Source organism: Alligator mississippiensis, chromosome 5 (genome assembly GCF_030867095.1).
Source record: "Alligator mississippiensis isolate rAllMis1 chromosome 5, rAllMis1, whole genome shotgun sequence".
NCBI classification, from domain to species: domain Eukaryota; kingdom Metazoa; phylum Chordata; order Crocodylia; family Alligatoridae; genus Alligator; species Alligator mississippiensis.
The window spans coordinates 180979128-180992445 of record NC_081828.1 but is presented as its reverse complement, the minus strand read 5'-3'; the positions used below and the strand labels follow the sequence as shown (position 1 = coordinate 180992445).

At 47.4% G+C, this 13318-nt stretch overlaps 1 protein-coding gene across 2 annotated transcripts in view; it reads left to right on the top strand.

Moving 5' to 3' along the window:
• Nucleotides 1-321: 321 nt before the first annotated feature.
• The window catches only part of RSU1 (Ras suppressor protein 1), a 183866-nt gene continuing 170869 nt past the window's right edge, over nt 322-13318 (top strand). The window contains exons 1-2 of one of the 2 annotated variants that reach the window (XM_059729048.1): nt 322-425; nt 549-660. In XM_059729048.1, the coding sequence (XP_059585031.1) occupies nt 552-660 (109 nt within the window). In that variant the 5' untranslated portion in view covers nt 322-425; nt 549-551. The remainder of the gene's footprint in view (nt 426-548; nt 661-13318) is intronic. The other variant, XM_006265859.4, reaches the window with a different exon arrangement.

Genomic DNA, 13318 nt, shown 5'->3' with positions numbered 1-13318 from the left:
GCTGACTCTGCCCAGAGCGGGATCCCGCTGGTCCCAGAACCCCGTCTGACTGCAGGACAAGGGCCAGCCCGGGGGACGCCACCCCCAGCCCGAGCTGACATCTGCAGGTCCCTCCCTCCGGGCGGGGGCCGGCTCCCTGGCCGGGCGCTGCCATTGGGCAGCTGGGCTCCCGGGCCGAACTTTCCAGCCAATGGGCGCCGGGCGGAGGTGGAGCTGCGGCTCTGATTGGCCAGTCGGGAGCGGTGCATTCCATGACAGTGGGAGCAGCACCGGCCTGGAGCGATTCGCCTAATATGGAGCTTGGAGCGGTTCGCCGCCTCCGCCGCCACTCCCGGGTGTGGGGGCCGCTGCGCATGCGCGGGGTGGGGCGGGGCCTGGCGTGCATCGCACTAGGGCAGCGTTGCGAGACGTGACCCCCGAGCCCGGTGAGTGCAGCGCGGGGCGTTCGCGCGAGGGGCTGTGGGGTCGGGCCGTCCCGTCCCGTCCCGTCCCGTCCCGTCCCGTCCCGTCTCGTCTCGTCTCGTGACGCGCGTGTGCTTCGCCCGCAGGCCATGTCCAAGTCGCTGAAGAAGCTGGTGGAGGAGAGCCGGGACAAGAGCCAGCCCGAGCTCGACCTGTGCGACCGTGGCGTCTCCAACATGCTGGACGTCCCCGGCCTGTGTAGGTACCGCCGCGCTCGGCTGGGCCCTCGGGGCGGCCCAGGCCTGTCCTCCTCCCCCAGGGCGGGTTCCAGTGGGAGGCCCAAGTTTTGTGCCCTTTAAAAAAGAGCCCACAGAGGCGCGGCCCCTGCAGCCACTGAGCCAGTGCCTTCCTGGTCTTCAGGGCCCATCCCACACCCAGGTTGCTCCATCTGTCCGAGACTTGGCGCGCTCAAACTCGGGGACGATGTAAAAGCCTGTGCACGAGTCCCCTTAAAAATCTACGTCTTCAACCTGTCCTGTGCTGACTGCTCCCTTCTCTTGGCTTATTGAATTGTATTTTTACGTGTCTGACATAGCAGTCCTAAATTGGAGAAAATACCCAGTGGCTTCTGGTAAAGTGAAGGGAAGTGCCGGGAATCACTTGGCGTCGGGATTTTGAGTCGCTTGGTGCATGGTCCATCTTGTATTTGCAGTCCCCAAAACATGGTTAAAACTACATTGTTAAAGCTCCAGCTCTGATTTGGGCTGCCTTGTACAACTGTTTGTCTTAACTCAAAGCATAGGAGCAGTATCGCTGACTTCAGTTTGGAAATGTTCCAGTGGGTGCATTGATTTCAATGGGAGCAACTTTTATGGGCTTGACCTGAGTTTGGCAAGTACTGAACCAGGATCTAAATGTACAGTATGTAGTTCTGTTTCTGCAAAGGCTTCCAGCCATCTTTTTTGATCATGGAAGGCTTCATGTTGGGTTCTGAGTTAGAGCCCGATTCTGTATTTCATAACCTAGTGAATTGCTAGGGTGAACTACACTGCCCATTAGGTTTCTTATAACTACTGTACTTATAAAAAGGGAATTGCTCATTGCTTTCTCATCACTATGTTTTGTAATATGTATTGAATGAACACATTGTAATGGGTATGTGTTGTATCAACTTTACAGTTCATTGCTTTTGGAGTTAAAAGGTGTTTCTGAGCTTTCTGCTGTGAACCATGGTGCTAAAGAAAAATAACTTGGGCCATGAGCAATGTAAGCCCAATGCTATTAGTAGCAGCAGTGCTGTGTTTCTGCAAAGAAGCTCTGTAGGTGTAGGGGTCTCCCTGTCTGTCTTTTGCACTAACACTGGTTGGTACTAGAAGAGTTCAGATGATCTAAAAGTCAGAATTGAATTGTTCATAGTAGGACAGGCCAGTTAGTCTCTAATTGGTTATCCTGTCCTACTATGAACAATTCAGTGCAGCCAGGCTGGGCTGCACTAGCAGGGAGAGCTCCTGTCGACCTGCTCTGTGGCCCACTGGTGTTGGCCCCGGGACACCGGTGTGGGCCCTGTGCACCTTTATGCTCCCAGTGCCCCCCAGCCCCACGGTACAGGCCGGGGGCAGCGCACAGCCCCCACCCCCTGCTCGCCAGCAGGGAAGGAGCTGGTGCTGAGCACGGGGAAAAGTGGCCCCTCCTTGTGGCTGGCGCTCCCCACTGCAGCTGCTCGTTGCCTGGGCAGGGCTGTCCTGAGCAGGCACAGGCAGCCCTATGCAGGCTGCAAGCCGCTGTAGTGCGAGGCGGGCAAGGGGCCACTTTTCCCCCATGCTTAGCACCAGCTTGGGCTCCTGGCTTACCCGTTGGGGCTGCGCACAGCGGCAGCAGCTGCAGCACACCCCCCCCCCACTCCCCCGCTTGCCGCGCTGGGCAATGTTTGCCACTGCCTGTGGGCTGCCCAGCGCGTGAGCTCTGGATGGGCAACAGCAACAAACACTGCCCAGTGCAGCAAAAGCAGGGTGGGGGCTGCAGCTGCTGCCAACATGCGCAGCCCTGACGGGCGAGCCCAGAGCCAGCATGGGGCCCAGGCTGGCAGTGGGTGTGGGTTACAAGCTGGAGCTGAGCGCAGGGGAAAAGCGGCTCTTTGGCTGCCCTATGGTCGGTGCCGTACTCTGCAGCCACACACAGCCTGCTTGGGGCTGCCTGTGCCTACTCAGGACAGCCCCATGTGGGCTGCGAGTGGCTGCAGCAGGGAGCGATGGCCACAGGGTGGGGGAGGGGCCGCTTTCCTCCAAGCTCCTTCCCTGCCTGGGGTCCCCCCACCGCCCACTTGAGGTTCCGGCTGGTGCAGCCACATGGTCCCAGGTCAGAAGCCCTGCTGGTGCTTCCAGCTGTGGGGAGGCAGGGCCAGGCTTCCCCTGGGTCCTAAGACCCTCGTTTCTGTCATTTTTGACAGGAACCAAGGACAGATCAATATTCATTTTCTAAATATTTTTTTAGGGGCCCCACAGGTCGGATAGAATGGCCTGACATGCTGTATTTTGCCCACCCCTGATCTAAGGGGTCAGTGCTTTCCATGTTTTCCTAGTAAATCAGTAAGGAAGTGGAGCTGGTTGACCCATTTCTGGATCTCTGTGTGGTCACTTCCTAACCTGGTCCTTTTCATAATATAAGGATACTTGATATCTGTATTTTCCTCAGCTAGCTGCTGAAACCTTTCCCTGCAACCTTAGTTGCTTTCCAAAGATAAGGCCACACCTCCAATCCTATTTTCAAAGTCTAGTAAACTACCAGTGTGCTACATGTTGAGAGCATCCAGGCAAGGGATTTATGCAGAATAGTTAGTGCATTGGAAATTCACTGCAAAGTAAGGCAATATGAGAATTTCCTACAGAAACGCTCTAGGTTAAGTGAATTATACAGTAGAACCCAAATACTTTGCAGGGTTAAGTTCCTTATCTTATTTCCCCGTATTGCACTTGAAAATAAAGGTTGTGAATTACTTGATAAATTAGAGAGCTGTAGCACATAGTGACACAGGACCCTTGAGGTGATCCAGCTATATATGATGGGGATTTTATTTCATAGGGTTCCTCTTCTCAGACTAGCTGCATGGGACCATTGATGAGCTCCATATAAGTGGAGAAGTGGCACCCTTTTGAAGTAAAAACAGCAGCAAACTTTTGAGTGGCTCCTCTAATTCAGCACCCAGCTGTGAATGAGATGGGTTGCAAATCACCCAGATCTAAATGAGCAGAATTCTACTCCATCAAAACGTTGGCAGTAACACATCTGTAGCATCTTCCCTTGGCTTATATAGTAACCTTGCCTTTGAGTATAGGCCCATTTTTGTGTGGAAGCTATTACGAAAATGATCTCTCCTTTTATAAACTGATATTTCATTTTGGACTTGAAGGAAACTTCTCTCAATTTAATATTTGAAGCTTATGTGCTGAATTATTAGGAAGATACAGTATTAACTAGGGATAAAATATATCCTTCATTGTTTTGAGCACCAAAAATCTGTAGAGAATAAGAGAAAGTATCTTAAGGCCCTTGGTACACATTACATTTAAGACATGATTAACCAGTTAATCACATCATAAGTAGTTACTTGGCCACTTGTTAATGCAGCTACTGTATTTACTTGATTAGAAGATAACCCTGAATGTAAGATGGCCCCTTAGTAATTAAAATTTCACATATAGAAAACTTTATAAATTTTGTTATAATTTTCCAGGTAAAGAATTTAATTCCTGGAGGTTTGCCTTGAATTTGTCCCCTTCCCACTGCTACAGCAGGGAAAATAAATCTGGAGGGTCAGGTAGCCCCATCACAATTTTCTTCCTGCCAGCTTCTTCCCCCTCCAGCCTCTTTCGAGCCCCCTCCACTCTTTACTATCAGACCCTGTTTTTTTTCCTGAGCAGGTGAAAGTGAAGAGCAAATTTGAAATGCTGACCTTGAAATTACATAAAGCTGTAGTTACTTCCATATTGTACCGATTGACTTGGTTCATCTAGAATTGATGTATGTTACTTGTTTTGAAACTGCTGCAAGTTTTAGCACAGGTATTCCATAAACACATTTTTCAGCAGCATTTTGGCACCTACTTAATATATATGACAAAACTGTTTCTTTGCTCTTGGGGGGGGGGGGGTGGTTATGGAAAATTTTTCATGTCTAAGTGTCACAGGACAGGGTCCCCAGGGATGACTGTGGGGCCCCTAGGGCACCTTGACTGCCAATTCAGCCCAATGAACACCCTCTTTCTCACCCACCACATCTTGTTGGTAATAATTATGAATAAGGAGGCTGCCCTCAAGTTTACATTTGGCACGGTCTTGCTGGACCCTGCGGGTTCTTGGACCCCTTTTCGGTCCTGCATAAAAATGGTTGCCTCTCGGGGCACCTTCAGCCTTATGGGCTAGATGCATGGCTCCAAGCCACCCCTTTACCATGCCCCAAGCCTCACAGATGGTATTCACAGTGTCCCGCCGAAGCCGTAGTTTGACTTGGCCTCTGGTCATCACTGGGCTCTCCGCAGCCCTGCCTCTCTCTCTCTGCACCCACATTGGCACTGGGGTCCATGCACCCCAGATACTGCACCCACACTAATGCTGGGGTCCGTGCACTGTCATGGGCCCCCAAGGAGGCCATCTCCTTCCCCAGTAGCCTCAACCTGATCCTCCAGTTTACAAACAGAAATCAAAATACAAGCCCCTGGGTTATAACATAATGCAAGCAGCTCAGGGTGTGCTCTGTCCCTTTAAATGAGTCACCCTTCCTCCAGCACAACATGCCTTGTAGGCCAGGATCTGGTGAGCTCCTGAAGTCCCTTAAACTTATCAGAAGCAGGAGATGGGCTATCAAGCCTCTTCACTTAGGTTCCACTAGGAGAGCACCTTCACCCTTAGCTGCTGGCAGAGAACTGACCCTCTGGTCCCAGCCCTGGGGTTTATATATGCCCCAGGCCCTGCTGACTGCTTGCAGGTGTGGGCTAATGCCCTCATTCCTGCTGCCATGGTAACTTGCAGCTCAGGGGTTCCTGACTGGCTGCTAGGGCTGTCTCCTTAGCAGTTTCAGCCCTTAAAGGAGCAGGCACCTTAGTGCCCTGAGACACTCGAGTCAAATCAGCCAAATCAATTCCAAATCCTTGCGAGTCATTTGAGACCCATACATGGCCCTGCTACCCACACGCATCCTTCGCCCCCGCCTGGAGTTTCAGATGCTTCCAAATCCTTTGACGAGCATCCTGTGTGCAGGTCCAAGTCCAGAGGCTTGGGGCTCGCATGCCCCCGAATTTCGCTTGCCCTCAGCCATATGGCCACATGTGTGGTATTAGTCCAAAACCAAAAGACTCATGGTTTTACTATATAGTTAATTTGGTTGCGACCCACCAGAGTCAACAGGATCTCAAGCCACGGTGACCCCACAGCTTAGCACTGTTCAGTGTGTGTGTGTGTGTGTGTGCGTGCGTGCGTGCTCCAAATGCACCCCTGCCCCAAAAAAGAATCCATGTGCTAATTAGTCCCTCAGTCATGACTCGAACTGGGCATTCTTGTCATGAGTCCTGGGATGCTCCAAAAATGTATATGCAGATGAGATGAGACACAGGACAGCCTGATCCTGCTTCAGCTCATGATTAGTGTGGCCTCTCCCTCCATATGTGAAAAACAGAGAGGGGGCAACAGGGATTCTGGGTGAACTGTTTGGGGCTCCATTTGGTGATGTTTGCCAGGCTTTAAAGTCTGGTGAAGAAACAGGAATAATGGGAAATGAGAAAAGCACAGCTCAGCTGTGGGAGTGGAGTGGAAATTGAAATATATGCAGTGTAGTGGCTCACTGTGACTTTGAAAAGACTCAGTACTGAGGGAGACTGCACAATGGGCACTACCATATTTCTTATTCAGATGGGTTGCTTTAACTTATGTCTGTGGTCAGTTCTTATCACTATGTTTGCCCAGTAGCGCCATGTGTTTTAAATTCATGCTCTGTCTTGGCTGCCTTTAATCAACATCATAGATGTCTCGTGTTACTGAACATAGGTTGCTTTTGGCAGCAGTTTTATGGTAGACAATGTATTTAGTAAGATTTCCTTATATGCGGGTGTAAGACGAGGTGCTTTTTTCACTTATACTGACTGAAGAAAAAAAACTCCTCTTGTATTCGATTAAATATGGTAAGGGCATTATAAAATAAGGAATAAGCTACAAAGTTGTTACACAAATTATTTGTAATAACTTCATGGCTGGTTCCTATCATGCCATTAATTGAACATTGTGGCCAGGCTAGGGCTCCCAGCACTATGTGCCCCCCTGCCTCCCTCCAAGGCTGGGAGTCTTGATGGCTCATCTCGGATCCCAGCCACGGGAGCTTGCTACTTGAAAATTAGCTAATTGAGCCTGATCCCAGGCTCCCCCTGTACCATTAGTAAGGCTTTAACTGCAGGCCTGCCTGGGGAATTGAAAAATCCTTATGCTGTAGCATATAGACACTTGATCTTAGCTGTTGTATCAGGTGCAACATTAATGGAATGTTATTTATTTTGCTTATGTATACAAGAGAATGTGGGTGGACAGATAGACAGTAAACCTTTCATTCAAGAAACATTTTCTAATCCCAAGTACTCTGGACAGTAGATTGTTGGTATCAAATTCCTCATGTCATCCATGGCAACAAGCTGTGGCCATAGAACTTGAATCATAATTATGCAGATACATTTTTACAGAGTGTATCGATCTTCTTGCTAAAACTGTTTTATCTCTGAATGGTCTCCCCAGGTATATTTCTTAATCTAGATTAAAAACTTTCAGTGCTCATTGACATGGAGTATTTCTAATACCCTAAAGTGTAATGGATGGGGCCATAACTAATAGGCCTCAAATGCATTTTTTGGCATTTAGTAAATTGAACGGCCTTGTCAAAGTTCCCTTTGTACTTACTTTTGATGTGGCTCGTGAAAGCCGTAATCCTGTAACGGAGGACTAAAGGGCTAGAAAAGACCACACAATCCACTGAGACATTTTTTCTAATTTTCTTGTACAATGTTTTTTCTAAATTAACATAAATTACTAATTGTTTCAACTTGTCATGAAACTAATCGAAAGCGACCAAGGCTGAGTTGTAAACTAAAGATCTATCTGCCGAATCTTTTGAGACAGTTAGACTGTAGGTTATCTGCTAATTATCTCATAATTAATTTGGATATGATGGAACAGGCACTTGTTTTTTCATCATTTGGCATTACCAAGGCAGAGACTTCCCCGTAGGAGTATTTTACATGAACTATTAAATTATCCCATCAGAAATTATCATATTGCTTAATAATGTCAGAGAAATTCAAGTTGTTTGTTGTCTTATACTTAAGCAGATTATTAGGCAGCCATCAGATTTCAGCTTCAGTTGTGTTAATTTGGTTAATTGGATAGTATTGCTAAAGCACATGCTACATGAAAAGCAAGGCTTTAAGCCTCTTTCTTGTTGCCATAGCATCCTGTAATGCACACTGTGGTAAGTTTGGGAAAGTTCTGCAAGTAAGAATATTTCTGCCTTAAGATTTAGTCCTGAGATTTTTAAAATTTTGTTTTTGTTTTTTCAAGGAAGTAGAATAATTTTTGGCTTGATGAAGTATTGCAGCAGGTCTTTTCTGGCAATATACAGAGGCTTAGATCCAGGATTTGAGTGTCAAACATCTAGCCTGTGGTCCAGATCCAACCCACATGGAGCACAGAGCGTGCCCATGGTGAGTGGCCAGTTTGTGGGCTGGATACAGCACATGGACCAATTCCGTCCCCCTCATACCTCATCTGGTGGCCATGCCAGCTGGTCTGGGACCCGCACTGCATGAGGTGCAGATCCCAGAGAAGCTGGGGTGGGTACCATGTGTGGTGCCATCTGGCCAGAGTGGCAGACATGCTGCTTACATTTCCTGCCCTGACTGGATTGCAACTGCATGCAGCATTCACCCTAGCTCCTGGACTGGAGAGGGCTCTGTGTGGCATGCTTCCCAGAGTGGGAACCGCTGGTGGAGCCAGATGTGTTTGACACTCCTGAAATGGAGGATTTGTGTGCCTGAAATGCCCAGTGTGAAATCCAGAGCCCTGTGTGCAGTTTGTAAGGAAGTAAAAGGTTAGGTGTCTTTAAAAAGTATCCTGAACAATGAAAAGTGGCTAATAGAAATACTGGCGATATGCATTTATGTAACCTGGTAACTGGGAGGCCACACTTGGTGCACTGTTAAGGTACCTCTGTGCGCCTGGGATTTGCAGTCCAGTCTTTTGCAGAAGGTGGGCACCTACAGTTGTTCTTTTAAAGAACTGAGTAGGGATAACTGTTTATTTAAAACAGTGCAAGGGAGAAGCAGGAACATACTCTCTTGTACTTCACCCTCGCTAGTGAAGCTATGCTGCTATGCAGAAGAGAATTAGTCATTGGGCCAGAGAGCATAAGAACAAACCTGATAAGCTTGGTAGCTGGATGATTAATACGAGGGCAATCCTTGGATAAAATATAGAAAGGCTCCTTGGAATAGGAACCAAAAAGTGGATTTCCAGTTTTGCCTCTCTGCCAGTGAGTAGTGTAATCACTTGGCTGTGGAATCCTGTTTTCTGATCTAATATCTTTTTTTATACAGTGGAAAAGCTTCATGGAGTGAAGTAGAGATAACTGAAAAATGCATTAAACTCAGGCCACCTACTTCTTGAGAGAAGTGCTCTAATCCCTGGCTAACAGAGAGAAGTGACTTGTCCCTAACTTTCCCACCTGAAAATAGTCACAGCTGCTTTTTGTATGGACCCTAGTCCTGTATAGGTCTTGTTAGATCCTAGTAGATCAGACCCCTCAGGGAACTTGAACACACAAATCTCTCTAATTTCTGGAATCTGAGAGGATCTGTGAAGACTGAAGCAGTTCTGTTAGTATACAGAAGTGCATCTCTAGGTGCTTAGGAAGAGTTAAAGCCAAAATGCAAAATGCCAGTGAAAATAAGTGGCAGCCACCTAGATGTTGTACTTAAAATATACTGGCAGTTCTGGACTTGATTAGCTAAAAGAAGACTTGCATAGTAGTGAGTAGTTAGTCATTTATTAGTTCTAGTCCACAGTTTTTGTAGAGGTTTTTCTTAATGGGTTCACAAGTGTCTAGACTTGAGAAGATATGCTGTCGTGTTTTAGTTTTACAAGCTTCAGAGCAGAAGTGGTGATCTGCTGAATAGAGAAGAAAACTTTATTCTTTGATTAGTGCCAGTGTGTGGGGCAGGTGGCCTTTGGAACCAGGAGGTGATGTTGGTTGATGCTTCTGAATCAGGATTATCTCTATATTATTTGCAGTAGTGTAACTAGGGATGAGTGAGAGGCACTGGCCCTGGGTGACAGGTTACTAGGGGTGCTAGAATCGACCACCACACCCTGCAGAGCCCATGCCCCGGCAGCAAGAGCAGCCCATGCCAGCATCTCCAAAACAGTCCCTTGCTACTGCTGTTTTAAGAGCAATAGCTGGAGTGGGCAGATCATGTGGTGGTGGCTGCAGCAATACCTCAACTAGGGACTGTTAGGAGTTCCTGGCATGGGTAAGACTGCTGTGTAACCTTTCCTCACCCCTCTCTCTGCTGTCCCACAAGGTTTGTCTAGGACTCCAACTATGCTTATAATGTCACTCATTATTTGATTTGAATATAGCTCTACTGTACTTGAGCATACCCAGATTCCATGCAACAGATTTCTGTTCCACTAGCCAGCTCATCTGCTTGGCCCTGGCCCCTTGCTACTCAGCAATGAATATCAAAATTAGACACTGGAGTTAAATGAAGCAGCATCAATATTAAAGTAACCTTTTATTTCTTAAATGTTAACTTGTTTCAGTTATGAGTGTTTTAAATGCAGTGTTTGAGAGATGCCCTTATGAGTAATTGTGTCTAAAATCTCTCCAGTTATGCTAGTAATAATTTTTTTATTATCCTGTGTAGTACACTGTAGTGACCCAACTTAAACTGGAACAACATTTGATTGTATTCTTTTGCATCAGTGACTGACACACCACAGCAAAAGAGCTATAATGTCTGTGCTGTCATAGTTAATTTCCATTGTATTGCTGCTCCTGGGGTGAAAAATCTTATCTTGGTTCAGCACAACTGTGTACATTTCCGTTACTTTGGCTTTCTGGGAAAAAATATAACTTTTTCAAGTTCCTAAAATACCTTTAATAATTTGCATTAAGCTAAGTTTGGAAAGAAGTTATTTTCATTGGCATCTGGCATCAAGGTACAATGAGAAGGGCGCCTTTACACGTGCAGAGGCTGCAGGTGCTGATACATGTGACACGTTGGGCTCTTTAAGTAGAAGCATCCCCCCCCAGCCTCCCAAAGCATGTCTATAAATGACCCAATATTCCTTCCCAGCCTCTGTTGGGTGGGAGAGACTGGAGTGATGCTCTGTTTAGTAGGGAGAACGGTGGCTTTTTGTAAATTCTACGGTTCTTTCTCCAAAAGCTGCACGTTTAAATTCAGGTGCGTCTCAGTTAACTTCTGGGGCATTTATACACAAGCTTTTCTGTCCTGTGATGTGTTGGAGATCCGACTCAATTAATTGAGTCTGCTCCGCACGTGAGTTGAGGCGAACTGCATTGTGCAGCATGCAGTTGCATAAGTGGTGAACTGCATGTCAGTGCACAGAAAATGGCGGCAGCGCACTTTTGAAATAAAGCACCTTTGATGTGTTTTAGTTCACAAGCGCTGCTGCCATTTTTGCAGCACTGACACACATTTCACCGCTTATACAACTGTAAGTGTTGCAGTGCTGGGTGCTCTTCAAACCATCTGTTGCTGTGGTGCTTGCATGTGTAAAAATGCTCCGGTATTTAGCATCTAGTGGGAAACCTGATATCCTTCCAGTGCAGCCAAGATATTCCCAACTGTTACTGTAAACTCATCTGTTCTGCATCTACTGCCTGAAATGCTTATTTCTAAGTAATGCTCTTCTCAAAGGTAGTCCTTCTATTGATGGTGTCTAATTCCTTATGTGGCTGAAAGTGATGAGTTCCTGAAGAAAGCGTATTGTGGTTGTTTCAGCACTGTGTACCATGTCAGTGCATTGTTTCTTTTTTTTTTGCTCTTCTTATCTGTCACAGGCCAGCTGGGCACTGTGAGTGTATCAATTTTATCACAGGCCAACTGGGCTGTTTGATTCAGTTTCGGATCGAGGAGGTAAAGTTGGGAATGAAATAAAGGCAAATTTATTATAGCTTACACACACACAACAGTTAACAGAGAGATAAATGTGATAAGCAGATAAGGCAGTATAAAAGAGCTAATAGTAAATAATAACAACAGATAATAACAACAGATAGATAGATAGATAGATCAATCTGTCACAGGCCAACTGGGCACTGCGAGGGTATTAGCCACACTGGGCTGTTCAAAACAACAGATAGACAGACATGGGTTGGCAACTTATCGATAGTCCCTCGATGCCAGGTGCGCGCCAAATGATTCTAGCGAAGTCAGGCGTCCCCGATGATTGACGCTGCCAGAGCGATTACCGGGGAAGGTCCTGTCACAACCCAAAGTTGTGGTTTTTGTTTGTGTGTGCGCTTCGGCACCGCTAAATTATTTTCCCGCCGATTGTAGCTTTCTTTGCACGGTAGAGTTCTCTGCTGCGAGAGAGAACTCTGGTGCAATGGGGGATTTCCTGCCAAATTACAGCTTCTTTGCAGGGTGCATTTCTTTTGCATACTAGTGATACACGCTGCAAAGGAGTTCCCACCATTTATATTCGGATTCGCGCCACATTATTGGCCAATTCCAAATATAGGCACACGTGGCGGCTAGCTATTGGCTTGCTAGCCGTACAAAAGGCTTGGGTAGCTTCCGCCCAAGTCGGAGGGGGAGAGAAAGGAGGAGGGAGGAAGAGAGAGACTCTGTATGAAGATCTCCAAGCGCTGCGGACCTTTGCGGACCCCAACGCACCTCCCCTAAGCAGGCAATAGAACCGAACCTACGGAGCTTTCGCTTCTAGCCTCTCCCTGTCGCCTATCGCAATCCCAGACGTATCCCTTTCCTGTAACTTCGAACCCGTGGAGCCTAAGCAACTCAGGGGAGCTTTTCGAACCCAACCGAACCGGACCCGCGGAGCCTAAACAACTCCGTGGGAGCAATCGAATTTGTCGTGGTCCTCTAGCGAGGATCTAAGCAGGAGCTGTGCCTGGAAACCTGTCCAGCCTACACCAATACCATCTTTGGGTGTAAGTAAACTATCTTTTCAATCAACCACTACGCGTTTGTGACTAACTCTAGCTCGCCACCGGCTCTCTCCAACCCCGCGTGCCCGGGCTGCCGGCCACAGCCCGCGTGCGCGAAAGACGGGCCACAGATCGCCCCTCCCGACCCGCGCGCGGGAGCGGGGTCCGGCCCACACAGGTCCCTTGATCAGGATCTGATCCTTGCCCACACCAGGAGTCCGGGGTCCCAGCATGGAACAGAAATGACCATTCTGTTCCCTCCTTCCTGCTGGTTACCTGATGCACGTGCTTTTTATACCTAGTTTTATGTTAATCTGTTGGCCTCAGGGCCACTCATGATGTTGCCCTATAGCTGTTACCCTGTGGGATTGAAAGGTGTTAAAATTATCATAAAAGGTTACTACCCAGACTCAGGTTTATCCAATAAGCAAATTATGATGCAGCACCTTTAGGTTTGAAATTGACGTTGCTCCACTTAAATCCTAACCCCTTTTAGGCTTCATTTGAATATGCTTTCTTGGGATAGGTTTTCCTGGAATGTGTTGGGTGTGCCAAGCAGTTAGATCCAGTTTTTATCGCTAAGGCTGAACCCTGAGCAAAAAACCATTAGACCAGCTAATCTCACAGCTACAGCTTTGCCTATGGGGCCCAGTCAGTTCCATGAACAGTTAATTTATCATTTTGGTTAAGCTGA